The 17,905-nt window shown below is 49.9% G+C and overlaps 1 protein-coding gene across 1 annotated transcript in view; it reads right to left on the minus strand.

Moving 5' to 3' along the window:
* Positions 1 to 17,905, minus strand: part of MEGF8 (multiple EGF like domains 8) — a 120,544-nt gene that overhangs the window by 36,338 nt on the left and 66,301 nt on the right. The window contains exons 27-37 of the mRNA XM_072920700.1: positions 16,928 to 17,162; positions 16,569 to 16,691; positions 15,662 to 15,794; positions 13,968 to 14,107; positions 12,733 to 12,843; positions 11,123 to 11,241; positions 9,231 to 9,435; positions 7,457 to 7,628; positions 5,477 to 5,664; positions 5,300 to 5,373; positions 3,274 to 3,530 (exon numbers count right to left, since the gene is read on the minus strand). Coding sequence (XP_072776801.1) covers positions 3,274 to 3,530; positions 5,300 to 5,373; positions 5,477 to 5,664; positions 7,457 to 7,628; positions 9,231 to 9,435; positions 11,123 to 11,241; positions 12,733 to 12,843; positions 13,968 to 14,107; positions 15,662 to 15,794; positions 16,569 to 16,691; positions 16,928 to 17,162 — 1,757 coding nt within the window. The remainder of the gene's footprint in view (positions 1 to 3,273; positions 3,531 to 5,299; positions 5,374 to 5,476; positions 5,665 to 7,456; positions 7,629 to 9,230; positions 9,436 to 11,122; positions 11,242 to 12,732; positions 12,844 to 13,967; positions 14,108 to 15,661; positions 15,795 to 16,568; positions 16,692 to 16,927; positions 17,163 to 17,905) is intronic.

Raw genomic sequence — 17,905 nt, forward strand, 5'->3', positions numbered from 1 at the left:
AATTCTCCAAAATTCCCCCAAAAATCCCCCAAAAGTTCCCCCCAAAATTCTACAAAAATTCCCCCCAAATTCCCCCAAAGTTCTACAAAAATTCCCCCCAAATTCCCCCTGAAAATTCCCCTAAAATTCTGATTTTTGACCCCAAAATCGAGGTAAAAAATGGAGAGGAGGAATCAGATTTTGGGGCCCCCCCCGGAGCCCCCCCGGCATGGGGGGGCCCACCACCGACGGGTCTGGGGGTTTGGGGGGAAAATGTCAAAATTTAACCCGAAAAAACACATAAAATACATCAAAAATACCCCCAAAAATCCCCCCAAAATCCCACCAAAATCCCCTCAAAATACCCCAAAAATCCCCCCAAAATCCCCTCAAAATACCCCAAAAATCCCCCCAAAATCCCCCAAAAATCCCCCCAAAAATCCCCTCAAAATACCCGAAAAATCCCCCCAAAATCCCCTCAAAATCCCCCAAAAATCCCCCCCAAATCCCCTCAAAATACCCGAAAAATCCCCCCAAAATCCCCCAAAAATCCCCCCAAAATCCCCTCAAAATCCCCCCAAAAATACCCCAAAAATACCCCAAAATATAACCTACATTCCTCCGATATTTCCCCAAAATTCCCCCCAAAATTCTCCAAAAGTTCCCCCCAAAATCTCCAAAATTAACCAAAAATCCCCCAAAAATCCCCCCAAAATTTAACCTGAATTCCTCCAAAATTTCCCCAAAATTCCCCCCAAATTCTCCAAAAGTCTCCAAAAATTCCCCCAAAATTCCACAGGACTTCCCCCAAAATTTCCCCAAAATTCCCCCAAAATTCCTCCTAAAGTCACCCAAAATTTTCCTCCATTTTCTCCCTTTTTTTCCCATTCTTTGCCCTATTTTTGCCATTTTTCGCCCGATTTCCACCCAATTTTCGGGGTGCCCCCCATTTTGACCCCCCCCAATCCGGGGGACCCCTCCCCAAATTGGGCACCCCCAAACCCCGCCCCTCTGGAAGCCCCCAGACCCATTTCCCTCCGTATTTTTCCCATTTTTTGCCCTATTTTTGTCATTTTTTGCCCAAATTTCACCCGATTTCCACCCAATTTTCGGGGTGCCCCCCATTTGGGACCCCCCCCAATCTGTCAGACCCCTCCCCAAATTGGGCACCCCCAAACCCCGCCCCTCCCTGAAGCCCCCAGACCCATTTCCCCCCATATTTTTCCCATTTTTTGCCCTATTTTTGCCATTTTTCACCCAATTTCCACCCAATTTTCGGGGTGCCCCCCATTTTGACCCCCCCCAATCCGGGGGACCCCTCCCCAAATTGGGGGGACCCCAAAATTCCCACAAAAATCCCCTCCCTGAAGCCCCCAGACCCATTTCCCCCCATATTTTTCCCAATTTTTGCCCTATTTTTGTCATTTTTTGCCCAAATTTCACCCGATTTCCACCCAATTTTCGGGGTGCCCCCCATTTGGGACCCCCCCCAATCCGGGGGACCCCTCCCCAAATTGGGATGACCCCAAACCCCGCCCCTGCCTGAAGCCCCCAGACCCATTTCCCCCCACATTTTTGCCCTATTTTTGCCATTTTTGGCCCAAATTTCACCCGATTTCCACCCAATTTTCGGGGTGCCCCCCATTTGGGACCCCCCCCAATCCGGGGGACCCCTCCCCAAATTGGGATGACCCCAAACCCCGCCCCTCCCTGAAGCCCCCAGACCCATTTCCCCCCAAATTTCCCCATATTTTTCCCAATTTTTGCCCTATTTTTGCCATTTTTCACCCAATTTCCACCCAATTTTCGGGGTGCCCCCCATTTTGGACCCCCCCCAAATCCAGCAGACCCCTCCCCAAATCGGGGGGACCCCAAAATTCCCACAAAAATCTCCTCCCTGAAGCCCCCAGACCCATTTCCCCCCGTATTTTTCCCAATTTTTGCCATTTTTTGCCCAAATTTCGCCCGATTTCCACCCAATTTTCGGGGTGCCCCCCATTTGGGACCCCCCCCAATCCGGGGGACCCCTCCCCAAATTGGGAGGACCCCAAAATTCCCACAAAAATCCCCTCCCCGAAGCCCCCAGACCCATTTCCCCCAAATTTCCCTGTAATTTTCCCATTTTTTGCCCTATTTTTGTCATTTTTTGCCCAAATTTCACCCGATTTCCACCCAATTTTCGGGGTGCCCCCCATTTGGGACCCCCCCCCAATCCGGGGGACCCCTCCCCAAATCGGGGGGACCCCAAAATCCCCTCTGGAAGCCCCCAGACCCATTTCCCCCCACATTTTTCCATATTTTTACCCTATTTTTGTCATTTTTTGCCCAAATTTCACCCGATTTCCACCCAATTTTTGGGGTGCCCCCCATTTTGGGACCCCCCCCAATCCGGGGGACCCCTCCCCAAATTGGGCACCCCCAAACCCCGCCCCTCCCTGAAGCCCCCAGACCCATTTCCCCCAAATTTCCCCGTAATTTTCCCATTTTTTGCCCTATTTTTGCCATTTTTCGCCCGATTTCCACCCAATTTTCGGGGTGCCCCCCATTTGGGACCCCCCCAATCCAGCAGACCCCTCCCCAAATTAGGAGGACCCCAAAATTCCCACAAAAATCCCCTTCCCGAAGCCCCCAGACCCATTTCCCCCCGTATTTTTCCCATTTTTTGCCCTATTTTTGCCATTTTTTGCCCGATTTCCACCCAATTTTCGGGGTGCCCCCCATTTGGGACCCCCCCCAATCCGGGAGACCCCTCCCCAAATTGGGCACCCCCAAACCCCGCCCCTCTGGAAGTCCCCAGACCCATTTCCCCCCATATTTTTCCCATTTTTTGCCCTATTTTTGCCATTTTTTGCCCAAATTTCACCCGATTTCCACCCAATTTTCGGGGTGCCCCCCATTTTGGACCCCCCCCAATCCGGGGGACCCCTCCCCAAATCGGGGGGACCCCAAAAATCCCCTCCCCGAAGCCCCCAGACCCATTTCCCCCCATATTTCTCCCATTTTTTGCCCTATTTTTGCCATTTTTCACCCGATTTCCACCCAATTTTCGGGGTACCCCCCATTTGGGACCCCCCCCAATCCGGGGGACCCCTCCCCAAATTGGGAGGACCCCAAAAATTGCCCCAAAAATCCCCTCCCCGAAGCCCCCAGACAAATTTCCCCGTATTTTTCCCATTTTTTGCCCTATTTTTGCCATTTTTCGCCCGATTTCCACCCAATTTTCGGGGTGCCCCCCATTTGGGACCCCCCCCAATCCGGGGGACCCCTCCCCAATTTGGGGGGACCCCCCCTCACCGGTGTGGGGGGGCAGGATCCAGGCGTTGCAGCGGATTTGGTAGAGCAGCACGTCGTTGCCGAAATCCCGGCGGTCGCTGCGACCCCCCACCACCACCAGAGTGTCCCCCAAAATCGCCGCCGCGTGGAAATAGTGGGGGCGGGGCTGCGGGGGGGACCCCCAAAATGTTAGGGACCCCCCCCAAAAAAATCCCGAGACCCCAGACTCAAAACAACCCAAAAAAACCCCAAAAAACCCCAAAAAATTGGAATAAAATCTCATTAAACGACCCCAAAAAAAGCTCCAGAGACCCCCCCTAAAATGTTTGAGACCCCCCCAAAATTTAGGGAGACCCCCCCTAGAGACCCCCCAAAAAATCCTGAGACCCCAGACTCAAAAAACCCAAAAAAACCCCAAAAATAACAAAAAAAGGAACAAAATCCCATTGACCCCAAAATCCCATTTATTCCCCCAAAATCCCATTTATTCCCCCCAAAATCGCCGCCGTGTGGAAATAGTGGGGGCGGGGCTGCGGGGGGGGACCCCCAAAATGTTAGGGACCCCCCCCAAAAAAATCCCGAGACCCCAGACTCAAAATAACCCAAAAAACCCCAAAAACCCCAAAAAAACCCCAAAAATTGGAATAAAATCTCATTAAATGACACCAAAAAGAGCCCCAGTGACCCCCCAGAGATGCTCGAGACCCCCCCCCAAAATTTAGGGGGAGCCCCCAGAGACCCCCCCAAAAAATCCCGAGACCCCAGACTCAAAACAACCCAAAAAAACCCCAAAAATACCACAAAAATGGAATAAAATCCCATTAAATGACCCCAAAAAATGGAATAAAATCTCATTAAATGACCCCAAAACGACCCCAAAAAAGGACCCAGAGACACCCCCAAGATTTAGGGGGACCCCCCAGAGACCCCCCAAAAAAATCCCGAGACCCCAGACTCAAAAAACCCCAAAAAATCCCAAGAAAACCCAAAAATGGAATAAAATCCCATTAAACGACCCCAAAAAATGGAATAAAATCCCATTAAACGACCCCAAAATGACCCCAAAAAGGGACCCAGAGACTCCAAGATTTAGGGGGACTCCCCAGAGACCCCCCAAAAAAATCTCGAGACCCCAGACTCAAAACAACCCAAAAAACCCCATAAAATACCCAAAAAATGGAATAAAATCTCATTAAATGACCCCAAAAACAGCCCCAAAAATACCACAAAAACTGGAATAAAATCTCATTAAATGACCCCAAAACGACCCCAAAAAGGGACCCAGAGACCCCCCAAGATTTTGGGGGACCCCCCAGAGACCCCCCAAAGAAATCCCGAGACCCCAGACTCAAAACATCCCAAAAAACCCCAAAAAAAACCAACAAAAGGAACAAAATCCCATTAAACAACCACAAAATCCCATTTATTCCCCCAAAATCCCCTTTAGAACCCCCAAAATCCCCATTAAATCCCCCAAATCCCCCCAAAATCCCATTTATTCCCCCAAAATCCCATTTATTCCCCCAAAAATCCCATTTATTCCCCCAAAATCCCATTTATTCCCCCAAAATCCCATTTACTCCCCCCAAAATCCCATTTATTCCCCCCAAAATCCCATTTAAACCCCCCAAAATCCCATTTAAACCCCCCAAAATCCCCCAAAATCCCATTTTTTCCCCCCAAAGCCCCCCCAGGTGCCCGTGGTGCCCACCTTGGTGCCCCGGGCAGGTGCCAGCAGGCTCCAGGTGAGCTTGGCCAGGTGGAGGCACCCCCAAAACCCCATTTATTCACCCCAAAATCCCATTTTTTCCCCCTAAAATGCCCCAAAATCCCATTTTTTCCCTCCAAAATCCCATTTTTCCCCCCCAGGTGCCCGTGGTGCCCAAGTTGGTGCCCCAGGCAGGTGCCAGCAGCTCCAGGTGAGCTTGGCCAGGTGAAGGCACCCCCAAAATCCCATTTATTCCCCCCAAAATCCCATTTTTTCCCCCAAAAAATCCCATTTTTTCCCCCTAAAATGCCCCAAAATCCCATTTATTGCCCCCAAAACCCCCCAAATGCCCCCCAGGTGCCCGTGGTGCCCACCTTGGTGCCCCGGGCAGGTGCCAGCAGGCTCCAGGTGAGCTTGCCCAGGTGGAGGCACCCCCAAAATCCCATTTATTCCCCCCAAAATCCCATTTTTTCCCCCCAAAATCCCATTTATTCCCCCCAAAGCCCCCCCAGGTGCCCCCCAGGTGCCCGTGGTGCCCACCTTGGTGCCCCGGGCAGGTGCCAGCAGGCTCCAGGTGAGCTTGCCCAGGTGGAGGCTGTAGAGTTCCGCGCTGGGTCCCACCCGCTCCACGTGGAACCGCTGCCCCCCGAAAACGAACAGCGCCCCCGAGGCCTCGTGGAACGCCGCCGAGTGCCCGTACAGCCCTGCGGGGATTTTGGGGGGATTTGGGGTAATTTTGGGGGGATTTTGGTCATTTTGGGGTCATTTTGAGGTCATTTTGGGGGGATTTTGGGGTCATTTTGGGGGGATTTTGGGGTCATTTTGGGGGGATTTGGGTAATTTGGGATTGTTTTGGGGGGATTTGGGGTCATTTTTGGGGGATCTGGGTCAGTTTGGGGCAGTTTGGGTCAGTTTGGGGTCAGTTCAGGGGCATTTGGGGTCAGTTTGGGAAGGTTTGAGGTAATTTTGGGGGCATTTGGGGTCATTTCAGGAGAGATTTGGGTAATTCTGGGGGGGCTTTGGGTAATTTTGGGGTCCGTTCGGGGGCATTTGGGGTCATTTTGGGGAAGGTTTGGGATCATTTGGGGGGATCTGGGATAATTTTGGGGGGATTTGGGGTAATTTTGGGGTAATTTTGGGGGGATTTGGGTCATTTTGGGGGGCTCTGGGGTGATTTTGGGGAGGGGGCTCCACGTGGAACCGCTGCCCCCCGAAAACGAACAGCGCCCCCGAGGCCTCGTGGAACGCCGCCGAGTGCCCGTACAGCCCTGCGGGGGTTTGGGGTCATTTTAGGGGGATTTGGGGTAATTTTGGGAAGGTTTGAGGTCATTTTGGGGGGATTTGGGATCATTTAGGGGGGATTTGGGGTCATTTTGGGGGCATTTGGGGTCATTTCAGGAGAGGTTTGGGTCATTCTAGGGGGGTTTGGGCAATTTTGGGGTCAGTTCAGGGGCATTTGGGGTCATTTTAGGAAGGTTTGAGGTCATTTTGGGGGGATCTGGGTCATTTTGGGGGAATTTGGGATCATTTAGGGGGGATTTTGGGGTCATTTTGGGGGCATTTGGGGTCAGTTTGGGGGGATTTGGGGTCATTTAGGGGGGATTTTAGTAATTTTAGGGGGGGTTGGGCTGTTTTGGGGGGATTTTGGGGGGATTTGGGGTCATTTTGGGGGTCTCTGGGGTCATTTTGGGGAGGGGGCTCCAGGTGGAACTGCTGCCCCCCAAAAACGAACAGCGCCCCCGAGGCCTCGTGGAACGCCGCCGAGTGCCCGTACAGCCCTGGGGGGGTTTTGGGTCATTTTTTGGGGATTTGGGTCATTTTAGGGGGATTTGGGGTAATTTTGGGAAGGTTTGAGGTCATTTTGGGGGGATTTGGGGTCATTTAGGGGGGATTTTGGGGTCATTTTGGGGGCATTTGGGGTCATTTCAGGAGAGAATTGGGTCATTCTGGGGGGGCTTTGGGTCAGTTTGGGGTCAGTTTGGGGGGATTTGGGGTCATTTTGGGAAGGCTTGAGGTCATTTTGGGGGGATCTGGGTCAGTTGGGGGGGATTTGGGGTAATTTTGGGGGGATTTGGGGTAATTTTAGGGGGATTTGGGGTCATTTCAGGAAAGATTTGGGTCATTCTCGGGGGGGTTTGGGTCACTTTGGGGGCATTTGGGGTCATTTACGGGGGATTTGGGATCATTTTGGGGGGATTTGGGTAATTTTGGGGGGATCTGGGGTCATTTTTCACCCATTTCCCCCCAATTTTTCCCATTTTTTCCCAATTTCCCCCATTTTCCCCCATTTCCCTCACCCATGGTGGGGGTCCCGACCTGGACACCCACCCCCCAATTTCCCTCCCCTTTTTTCCCCATTTCCCCCCCCATTTTCCCCCATTTTCCCTCCATTTTTTCCCCGAATTTTTGCCCATTTTTCCCCCCATTTTTTCCCCTTTTTTTCCCGTTTTTCCCCGTTTTTCCCCATTTTTTCCCCATTTTCCCCCATTTTCTCACCGGTGGGGGGGGTCCCGGCCGTGGCGCCCACCGCCCAGGTCTCGGAGCGGGGGTCGAAGATGAGCAGGTCGGTGTTGAAGCCGTTTTGGGGGGAGAAGCCCCCGACCAGCAGCACCCCCCGGGCCCCGGCGGCCGTCAGCGAGTGCCCGGCCAGCGCCGGCACCTCCGGGGCCTGGAATGGGGGCGGGACCCCCGAAACCGGGTCAGGGACCCGGAATTCGGGATCGGGACCCCCGAAAATGGGATCGGGACCCCAAAAAACGGGATCGGGACCCCAAAAAACCCCAAAAACGGGATCGGGACCCCAAAAAATGGGATCGGGACCCCGAAAAACCCCCAAAAACCCCAAATAACGGGATCAGGACCCCAAAAAACGGGTTTGGGACCCCAAAAAACCCCAAAGAACGGGATCGGGACCCCAAAAAACCCCAAAAAATAGGATCGGGATCCCAAAAAATGGGATCGAGACCCCAAAAAAACCCAAAAAACGGGTCGGGACCCCAAAAAACAGGATCGGGACCCCAAAAAACCCAAAAATGGGATCGGGACCCTGAAAAACCCCCAAAAACCCCAAAAAAAGGGATCGGGACCCCGAAAAATGGGATCGGGACCCCGAAAAACCCCAAAAAACGGGATCGGGACCCTGAAATTTGGGATCAGGACCCCAAAAAATGGGATCGGGACCCAAAATTCGAGATGGGGACCTCAAAATTCAGGATTGGGACCCCGAAATTTGGGATCGGGACCCCAAAAAACGGGATTGGGACCCCAAAAAATGGGATCAGGATCAGAAATTTGGGATCAGGATCTGAAATTTGGGATCAGGACCCAAAATTTGGGATCGGGACCCCAAAATTTGGGATCAGGTAAATGTTTATGTAAATTCCAGTTAAATTTCAGGTAAATTTTATGCAAATTCCAGGTTAATTTCACATAAAATGCAGGAGAACATGAATTAGGTAAATTTATGTAAATTGAAGGTAAATTTCACATGAAATTCCAGGTAAATTCCAATTAATCTTTATGTAAATTTTATGCAAATTACAGGTGAACTCCAGGTTAATCTCAGGTCATTTTAATGCAAATTAGAGGAGAATTTCAGGTGAATTCCAGGTAAATTCCTGGTAAATGTTATGCAAATTTAGGTAAATTTCAGGTAAATTCCAGGTGAAATTCAGGTGAGTGTTATGCAAATTTTACGTCATTTTAATGCAAATTAGAGGTGAATTCCAGTTGAACATAATGTAAATCCCAATTACACTGCAGGCAAACCGTATGTAAATGTTATGCAAATCCACGTGTCGGTTTTACCTGAACTTTACCTACACCTCCATGCAAATGACATGCAAATGTTATGCAAATGTTATGTAATTTTAATGCAAGTTAGAGGTGAATTCCAGGTGAATTCCAGGTAAATTCCTGGTAAATGTTATGCAAATTTTATGTAACTTTAATGCAAATTAGAGGTGAATTCCAGGTGAAATTCAGGTAAATTTCAGGTGAACTCTAGTTAAATTTCAGGTGAGTGTTATGCAAATTTTATGTCATTTTAATGCAAATTAGAGGTGAATTCCAGTTAAATTCCTGGTAAATGTTATGCAAATGTTATGTAATTTTAATGCAAATTAGAGGTGAATTCCAGGTGAACATAAACACCAATTACACTGCAGGCAAAGCATATGTAAATGTTATGCAAATCCACGTGTCGGTTTTACCTGAACTTTACCTACATTTCCCTGCAAATGACATGCAAATGCTATGCAAATGAACTCACCTGGAGGCGGCGCCACTGGGGGTGGCTGAGGTTGAGCAGCCAGGTGTCCGAGGCCACGCCCGCCCAGGTGAGGCCGCCCACCAGCAGCAGAGCCCCGCCCCCCGGCAGGGGCGTGGCCGCGTGCAGGTACCGGGGGGCGGGGCCGGGCCCGCCCTGCCCCTCCCCCGCCAGCACCTGCGTCCAGCGCCGCGCCCGCACCGAGAACCTGCGGGGTTCATTGGGGTTAATTGGGGTTAATTGGGGTTCATTGGGGCTCAGGTGTGCCCAGGTGTGCCCAGGTGTGCCCAGGTGAGGTTAAAGTGGGGTCCAGGTGTGCCCAGGTGGGGTTAATTGGGACTCAGGTGTGCCCAGGTAAGGTTAAAGTGGGGCTCAGTGTGTGCCCAGGTGGGGTTAATTCAGGTTCAGGTGTGCCCAGGTGTGCCCAGGTGTGCCCAGGTGAGGTTAAAGTGGGGCTCAGCTATGCCCAGGTGTGGTTAAAGTGGGGCTCAGGTGTGCCCAGGTGGGGTTAATTCAGGTTCAGGTGTGCCCAGGTGTGCCCAGGTGGGGTTAAAGTGGGGCTCAGGTGTGCCCAGGTGTGCCCAGGTGTGCCCAGGTGGGGTCCAGGTGTGCCCAGGTGGGGTTAATTCAGGTCCAGGTGTGCCCAGGTGGGGTTACAGTGGGGTTCAGGTGTGCCCAGGTGTGCCCAGGTGTGGCTCAGGTGTGCCCAGGTGTGCCCAGGTGAGGTCAGAGTGGGGCTCAGGTGTGCCCAGGTGTGCTCAGGTGGGGTTAAAGTGGGGTTAATTGGGGTCCAGGTGTGCCCAGGTGTGCCCAGGTAAGGTTCAAGTGGGGCTCAGGTGTGCCCAGGTGTGGTTAAAGTGGGGTTAATTGGGGTTAATTGGGACTCAGATGTGCCCAGGTGTGCCCAAATATGTACCCAGGTGAGGTTACAGTGGGGCCCAGGTGTGCTCAGGTGTGCCCAGGTGGGGTTAAAGTGGGGTTCAGGTGTGCCCAGGTGTGCCCAGGTGTGCCCAGGTGTGCCCAGGTGGGGTTAAAGTGTGGTTAATTGGGGTTCAGGTGTGCCCAGGTGTGCCCAGGTGTGCCCAGGTGGGGTTCAGGTGTGCCCAGGTGCCCCCAGGTGTGCCCAGGTGTGCCCAGGTGTGCCCAGGTGTGCCCAGGTGTGCCCAGGTGAGGTTACAGTGGGGTTAAAGTGGGGCTCAGGTGTGCCCAGGTGTGCCCAGGTGGGGTTAAAGTGGGGTTAATGGGGGTTCAGGTGTGCCCAGGTGTGCCCAGGTGTGCCCAGGTGGGGTTCAGGTGTGCCCAGGTGCCCCCAGGTGTGCCCAGGTATGCCCAGGTGTGCCCAGAGTGAGGTCCAGGTGTGCCCAGGTGTGCCCAGGTGGGATTAAAGTGGGGCCCAGGTGTGCCCAGGTGTGCCCAGGTGAGGTTAAAGTGGGGTTCAGGTGTGCCCAGGTGAGGTTAAAGTGGGGCTCAGGTGTGCCCAGGTGTGCCCAGGTGTGCCCAGGTGTGCCCTGAGGTATTTTGGGGGTCACTTTTGGGTTATTTTTGGGGCATTTTTCAGCTATTTTTGGGGTTATTTTGGGGGATATTTTCGGGTAATTTTTAGGTTATTTATGGGGTTATTTTCAGGTTATTTTTGGGGTTAATTTTGGGACCATTTGGAGGAATTTTTGGGAGGTTTTGGGGGTATTTTGGGATTATTTTTCATGTATTTTTGATGTTATTTTTGAGGTGTTTTTACGATATTTTTGGGGTGTTTTTGGCTTATTTCGGGGGGTATTTTTGGGGTTATTTTTTTGGTGTTTTCGGGCGGTTTTGGGGGTATTTTGGAGTAATTTTTCACGGATTTTGGAGGTTATTTTGGGGTGATTTTGGGGAGATTTGGGGTCCGCACTCACCTGTAGAGACTGGCCAGGGGTCCCTGGGCCAGGCTGAGCCCCCCGAAAAGCCAAAGGGTCTCGTTGGGGCCGGGCACGAGGCTGTGCCCGAGGCGGCGCAGGAACCGGCCCGGAGAGTCCTAAGGGATTTTGGGGTGAAAATCGGGGATTTTGGGAAAATTCCCAAAAAATTCCAGGGTTTTATGGTGAAATTCGGGCATTTTTGGGGGATTTTTGGGGGTTTTGGGGGGATTTTTGGGGGGTTTGGGGAGGCTGTGCCCGAGGCGGCGCAGGAACCGGCCCGGAGAGTCCTGCGGCATTTTGGGGTGAAAATCAGGGATTTTGGGAAAATTCCCAAAAAATTCCAGAGTTTTATGGTGAAATTTGGGAATTTTGGGGGGATTTTTGGGGGTTTTGGGGGGATTTTTGGGGGATTTGGGGAGGCTGTGCCCGAGGCGGCGCAGGAACCGGCCCGGAGAGTCCTGATGGGATTTTGGGGTGAAAATCAGCGATTTTGGGAAAATTCCGGTGAAATTTGGGGGATTTACGGTGAAATTCAGGCATTCTGGGGGGATTTTTGGGGGTTTTGGGGGGATTTTTGGGGGATTTTTGGGGGATTTGGGGAGGCTGTGCCCGAGGCGGCGCAGGAACCGGCCCGGAGAGTCCTGCGGCATTTTGGGGTGAAAATCAGCGATTTTGGGAAAATTCCGGTGAAATTTGGGGGATTTACGGTGAAATTCAGGCATTTTGGGGGGATTTTTGGGGGGTTTTGGGGGGATTTTTGGGGGTTTTGGGGAGGCTGTGCCCGAGGCGGCGCAGGAACCGGCCCGGAGAGTCCTGCGGCATTTTGGGGTGAAAAACGGGAATTTTGGGAAAATTCCCAAAAAATTCCAGGGTTTTATGGTGAAATTTGGGGATTTTTGGGGGATTTTTGGGGGTTTTGGGGGGATTTTTGGGGGTTTTGGGGAGGCTGTGCCCGAGGTGGCGCAGGAACCGGCCCGGAGAGTCCTGCGGGATTTTGGGGTGAAAATCAGAGATTTTGGGAAAATTCCCAAAAAATTCCAGGGTTTTATGGTGAAATTTGTGGATTTTTGGGTGATTTTGGGGTGAAATTTGGGGATTTTTGGGGGTTTTGGGGGATTTTTGGTGTTCCTCACCTCAGAGGGTTTGGGATGGATTTTTGGGGTGATTTTTGGGGTGATTTTGGGGATTTTTGGGGTGATTTTTGGGGATTTTTGGTGTCCCTCACCTCCTCAGGGGGTTCGGAATGGATTTTTGGGGTGATTTTGGGGTGATTTTTGGGGTGGTTTTTGGGGTGATTTTTGGGGATTTTGGAGTCCCTCCCCTCAGAGGGTTTGGGATGGATTTTTGGGGTGATTTTGGGGTGATTTTGGAGTAATTTTTAGGATGATTTTTGGGGTGATTTTGGGGATTTTTGGGATGATTTTGGGGTAATTTTTGGGATGATTTTTGGGGTGATTTTGGGGATTTTTGGGGTGATTTTTGGGGTGATGTTGGGGTAATTTTTAGGATGATTTTTGGGGTGGTTTTTGGGGTGATTTTGGGGTGATTTTTGCGGTAATTTTTATGATGATTTTTGGGGTGATTTTTGGGGATTTCGGGTCCCTCACCTCCTCGGGGGTGTCGCCCACCAGCTGCTCCCACACGATGTTCCCCGGCCCCAGGGGGGTCGAGCAGTTGGGACCCCCAAAACCTTCGGGGCACTCACAGACCCCCCAAACCTGCAACCCCAAAAAACCCAAATCGGTCAGAAATTCCCCCAAAAAACCAAAATCCCAAAAATCCCAACATTTCCCTGATTTTCCCTCAAAAACCCACCCAAAAATGCAAAAAAGTCCCCCTAAAATCCCGATTTTCCTCCAAAAAATCCTAATTTATCCCCCATTTTAACCCAAAATCCCCCAATCCCCCACACTGTCGCACAAAAAAAAATATCACAATTTTCCTCCAAAATCACAATTTTCTCCCCCAAAAAATCCTGATTTTCTTCCCAAAAATCTCAAATTTTCCCCCCATTTCATCCCCAAAATTCCCTTTTTCCCCCCAGATTTTCACCATTTTCCTCCCCAAAAATCCCAATTTGCTTCCCAAAATCCCAATTTTTCCCCAAAAATCTCAAATTTTCCCCCCATTTCATCCCCAAAATTCCCTTTTTCCCCCCAGGTTTTCACCATTTTCCTCCCCAAAAATCCCAATTTGCTTCCCAAAATCCCAATTTTTCCCCAAAAATCCCAATTTTCCCCCAATTTCATCCCCAAAATTCCCTTTTTCCCCCCAAATTTACCCCATTTTGGTCCCCAAAAATCCCATTTTCCCCCCAAAAATCCCAATTTTTCCACATTTCCTCCACTTCCCCCCCCCCAAAATCCCAATTTTTCCCCTAAAATCCCATTTCCCCCCAAACTTCCCCAATTTTCCCCCCAAAAATCCCAATTTTTCCCCAAAAATCCCAATTTTTCCCCATTTCCTTCAATTTCCCTCCCCAAAATCCCAATTTTCCCCCAATTTCATCCCCAAAATTCCCTTTTTCCCCCCAAATTTCCCCATTTTGGTCCCCAAAAATCCCATTTTCCCCCCAAACTTCCCCAATTTACTTCCCAAAATCCCAATTTTTCCCCAAAAATCTCAATTTTTCCCCAAAAATCCCAATTTTCCCCCATTTCCTCCAATTTCCCCCCCGAAAAATCCCAATTTTTCCCCAAAAATCCCAATTTTCCCCCATTTCCTCCAACTTTCCCCCCCAAAATCCCAATTTTCCCCCAATTTTCCCCCCGAAAGAGCCCCAATTTCCCCCCCAAATTCCCAATTTCCCAAAATCGGTGTTTTTCGCCCCAAATTCCCTCACCGGGTCGCAGACCCCTCCCCCGCACCCCCCCGGGCACTGGGGGGGGGAGGGGCAGTGGGGGGGGCAGGGCCGGAGCTCCGCCCGTGCCCGGAACCCCCAAATTTCGGAGCCGTTGGATTCGTAATAAATCGCCAAAAGCCCTAAAAAAACAGCGGGAAAAGGGTCAGGGGAAAATTCCCAAAAATTCCCGAGATTCCCAAAAAAAACCCGGGAAAAATCGGGGTAAAAATGGCCAAAATAGCCCAAAAATGGAAAAAAAATCGGGAAAAAAGAGGAAAAAACCCCACAAATATTGTACAAAAATTCCTCCCAAAATTTCCCCAAAATCTCCTCAAAAAATTCCCAAAAAAATTCCCGAGACTCCCAAAAAAAACCCGGGAAAAATCGGGGCTAAAATGACCAAAATAGCACCAAAAATGCAAAAAAAATCGGGAAAAAAGAGGAAAAAAAAACCCCACGGAAATTGAACAAAAATTACCCCAAAATTTCCTCCAAAAATTCCCCAAAAAATTCCCCAAAAAATCCCGAGATTTCCAAAAAAAAACCCGGGAAAAATCGGGGTAAAAATGACCAAAGAAGCCCCAAAAATGCAAAAAAAAATCGGGAAAAAAGAGAAAAAAAACCATGAAAATTAAACAAAAATTCCCCCAAAAATTTCACCAAAATCTCCTCCAAAAATTCCCCAAAAAATTCGGAGATTTCAAAAAAAAAAACCAGGAAAAATTGGGGTAAAAATGCCAAAAATAGCCCCAAAAATGCATTTTTTGGGGTGGATTTTGGGGTTTTTGGGGTCCCAAACTAATTTTTTGGGTCCCCAAGTTAATTTTTGGGGGATTTTGGGGTCCCCGAGTCCATTTTTGGGGTGGATTTTGGGGTTTTTGGGGTCCCCGAGTCCATTTTTGGGGTGGATTTTGGGGTTTTTGGGGTGGATTTTGAGGTTTTTGGGGTGGATTTTGGGTGGATTTTGGGGTGGATTTTGGGGTTTTTGGGGTCCCCGAGTCCGTTTTTGGGGTGGATTTGGGGGTTTTTGGGGTCCCGTACCTGACTTGGCCTCCAGGCTGAGGCTGTGGGGGGTCCTGGGGTGGATTTTGGGGTTTTTGGGGTGGATTTTGGGTGGATTTTGGGGTTTTTGGGGTGGATTTTGGGGTTTTTGGGGTGCCCGAGTCCGTTTTTGGGGTGGATTTTTGGGTTTTTGGGGTCCCCGAGTCCGTTTTTGGGGTGGATTTTGGGGTTTTTGGGGTGCCCAAGTCCAGTTTTGGGGTGGATTTTTGGGTTTTTGGGGTCCCCGAGTCCGTTTTTGGGGTGGATTTTGGGGTTTTTGGGGTGCCCAAGTCCAGTTTTTGGGGTGGATTTTGGGGTTTTTGGGGTGGATTTTGGGGTTTTTGGGGTCCCCGAGTCTGTTTTTGGGGTTCAGTACCTGACTTGGCCTCCAGGCTGAGGCTGTGGGGGGTCCCAGGGTGGATTTTGGGGTTTTTGGGGTTGATTTTGGGGATTTTGGGGTCCCTGAGTCCGTTTTTGGGGTGGATTTTGGGGTTTTTGGGGTCCCGTACCTGACTTGGACTCCAGGCTGAGGCTGTGGGGGGTCCCGGGGTGGATTTTGGGGTTTTTGGGGTGGATTTTGGGTGGATTTTGAGGTTTTTGGGGTGGATTTTGGGGTTTTTGGGGTGGATTTTGGGGTTTTTGGGGTTCAGTACCTGACTTGGCCTCCAGGCTGAGGCTGTGGGGGGTCCCCCCTCCGCACAGGGCCCCGATCAGGGCGGGGTCCCCCTGCACCCCTCCCCCGTCCAGCAGCGCCGGGAGCCCGTCGAACACGTACACGAAACTGTCCTGGGAAATTGGGGCAAATTCCGCACATTTTGGGAAAATTCCGCACAATTTTGGGGTGATCTGAGGGTCTCAGGGAGTCCCAAGGCTGAAAATCCCCCCAAATCCCCTTCAAACCCACCTAAACCCCCCAAAAATCCCAATTTTTCCCCTCTAAACCTCCCCAAATCCCCAATTTTCTCCCCCCAATCCCAATTTTTGCCCCAAAATCCCATTTTTTTCCCCAAAATTCATTTTTTTTGCCCCAAAATGCCCTTCCCACCCCAAAATCCCAATTTCCCCCCCAAGATCCCAATTTCTTCCCCTAAATCCCCACTAAATCCCCAATTTTCACTCAAAATCCCAATTTTGCCCCCCAAAATCCCATTTTCCCCTGTAAAATCCCCATTTTTTTCTCAAAAAATCCCCATTTTCCCCCCCCAAATCCCAATTTTCCCCCCAGTTCCCATTTTTTGTCCCAAAATCCCAAATTTCATACCTGGAAGGGCTGCTCCTGCTCGGGGCTCAGGCTGAGACAGGTTTCTTCCCCAAAATCCCAACTTTTTTGCCCCAAAATCCCATTTTCTCTCCAAAATTCCCATTTTTGCCCCAAAAATCCCACTTTACTCTCCAAAAATCCCAATTTTACCCTCTAAAATCCCCACTTTCTCTCCTAAATCCCATGTTTTCTCACCAAAACCCCCATTTTCTCTTCAAAAATCCCATTTTTCTCCCCAAAAACCCCATTTTCTCTCCCAAAATCCCAATTTTTCCCCCCAAAATCCCAAATTTGGGTACCTGGCAGGGCAGGTCGGTGTCGGGGCTGAGGCTGAGGCCGATTTTGGGGCACCCCGGGCCGGGCTGGGGGCAGGGCCGGGGTCCCCCCGTCACCGAGAGCAGCCCAAACCCCCAAAATCCCAATTTTGTCCCCAAAATCCCATTTTCTCTCCAAAAATCCCCATTTTTCCCTCCAAAATCCCCATTTTCTCTCCCAAAATCCCAATTTTACCCTCTAAATACCCATTTTTCCCTCTAAAATCTCCATTTTTCTCTCCAAATATCCCCATTTTCTCACCAAAAATCCCATTTTTTTCGCCCAAACTCCCAATTTTTTTTCCCAAACCCCCAATTTTCCCCCCAAACCTCACTTTGGGTACCTGGCAGGGCAGGTCGGTGTCGGGGCTGAGGCTGAGGCCGATTTTGGGGCACCCCGGGCCGATTTTGGGGCAGGTTCGGGGTCCCCCCGTCACCGAGAGCAGCCAGAGGCAGTGGGGGAGGGGCGGCTCGCCCGGCCCCGCCCCCCGCGAGCCCAAATCCAGCCCCGCCCCCCCCGCCGAGCGCACGTCCAGCAGGCGGCGCCCGAGGCAGCGCCGCACGCAGCGACCCCCGTTCCTGGGGAAAAAAAGGGGAATTTTGGTAAAAAATCAACATTTGGGGTTTTTTTTTAAAGGTTTATTTAGGGGATTTTTTAGGGATTTTTTTTAGATTTTTTCGGGATTTTTTTTCTGATTTTTTTCTCAATTTTGGGGGATTTTTTGACATTTTTTTCTGATTTTTTTGGGATTTTTTTTAGATTTTTGGTAATTTTCTTGGCGTTTGTTTTGGGTTTATTTAGGGGATTTTTTAGGGATTTTTTTCAGATTTTTTAAGGATTTTTTTTGCAATTTTTTCTGATTTTTTTGAGATTTTTTGGAGATTTTTTGGGGATTTTTTTCTGATTTTGGTGATTTTCTTCAGATTTTTTTGGGGTTTATTTAGGGGATTTTTAGAGATTTTTTTTTAGATTTTTTAGGGATTTTTTTGCGATTTTTTTCTGATTTTTTTGAGATTTTTGGGATTTTGTTTCTGATTTTTTTTGGATTTTTTTGAGACTTTTTGGGGATTTTTTTCTGATTTTTTTCAGATTTTTGGTGATTTTCTTGGGATTTTTTTGGGGTTTATTTAGGGGATTTTTTAGAGATTTTTTTCAGATTTTTTAGGGATTTTTCTACGATTTTTTTTCTGATTTTTTTGAGGTTTTTTTGAGTTTTTTTCGGATTTTTTTTCGGATTTTTTTCTGATTTTGGTGATTTTCTTCGGATTTTTTTCGGGTTTATTTAGGGGATTATTTAGAGATTTTTTTCAGATTTTTAAAG

This window comes from Taeniopygia guttata, chromosome 33 (assembly GCF_048771995.1).
Source record: "Taeniopygia guttata chromosome 33, bTaeGut7.mat, whole genome shotgun sequence".
In the NCBI taxonomy this organism is placed as follows: domain Eukaryota; kingdom Metazoa; phylum Chordata; class Aves; order Passeriformes; family Estrildidae; genus Taeniopygia; species Taeniopygia guttata.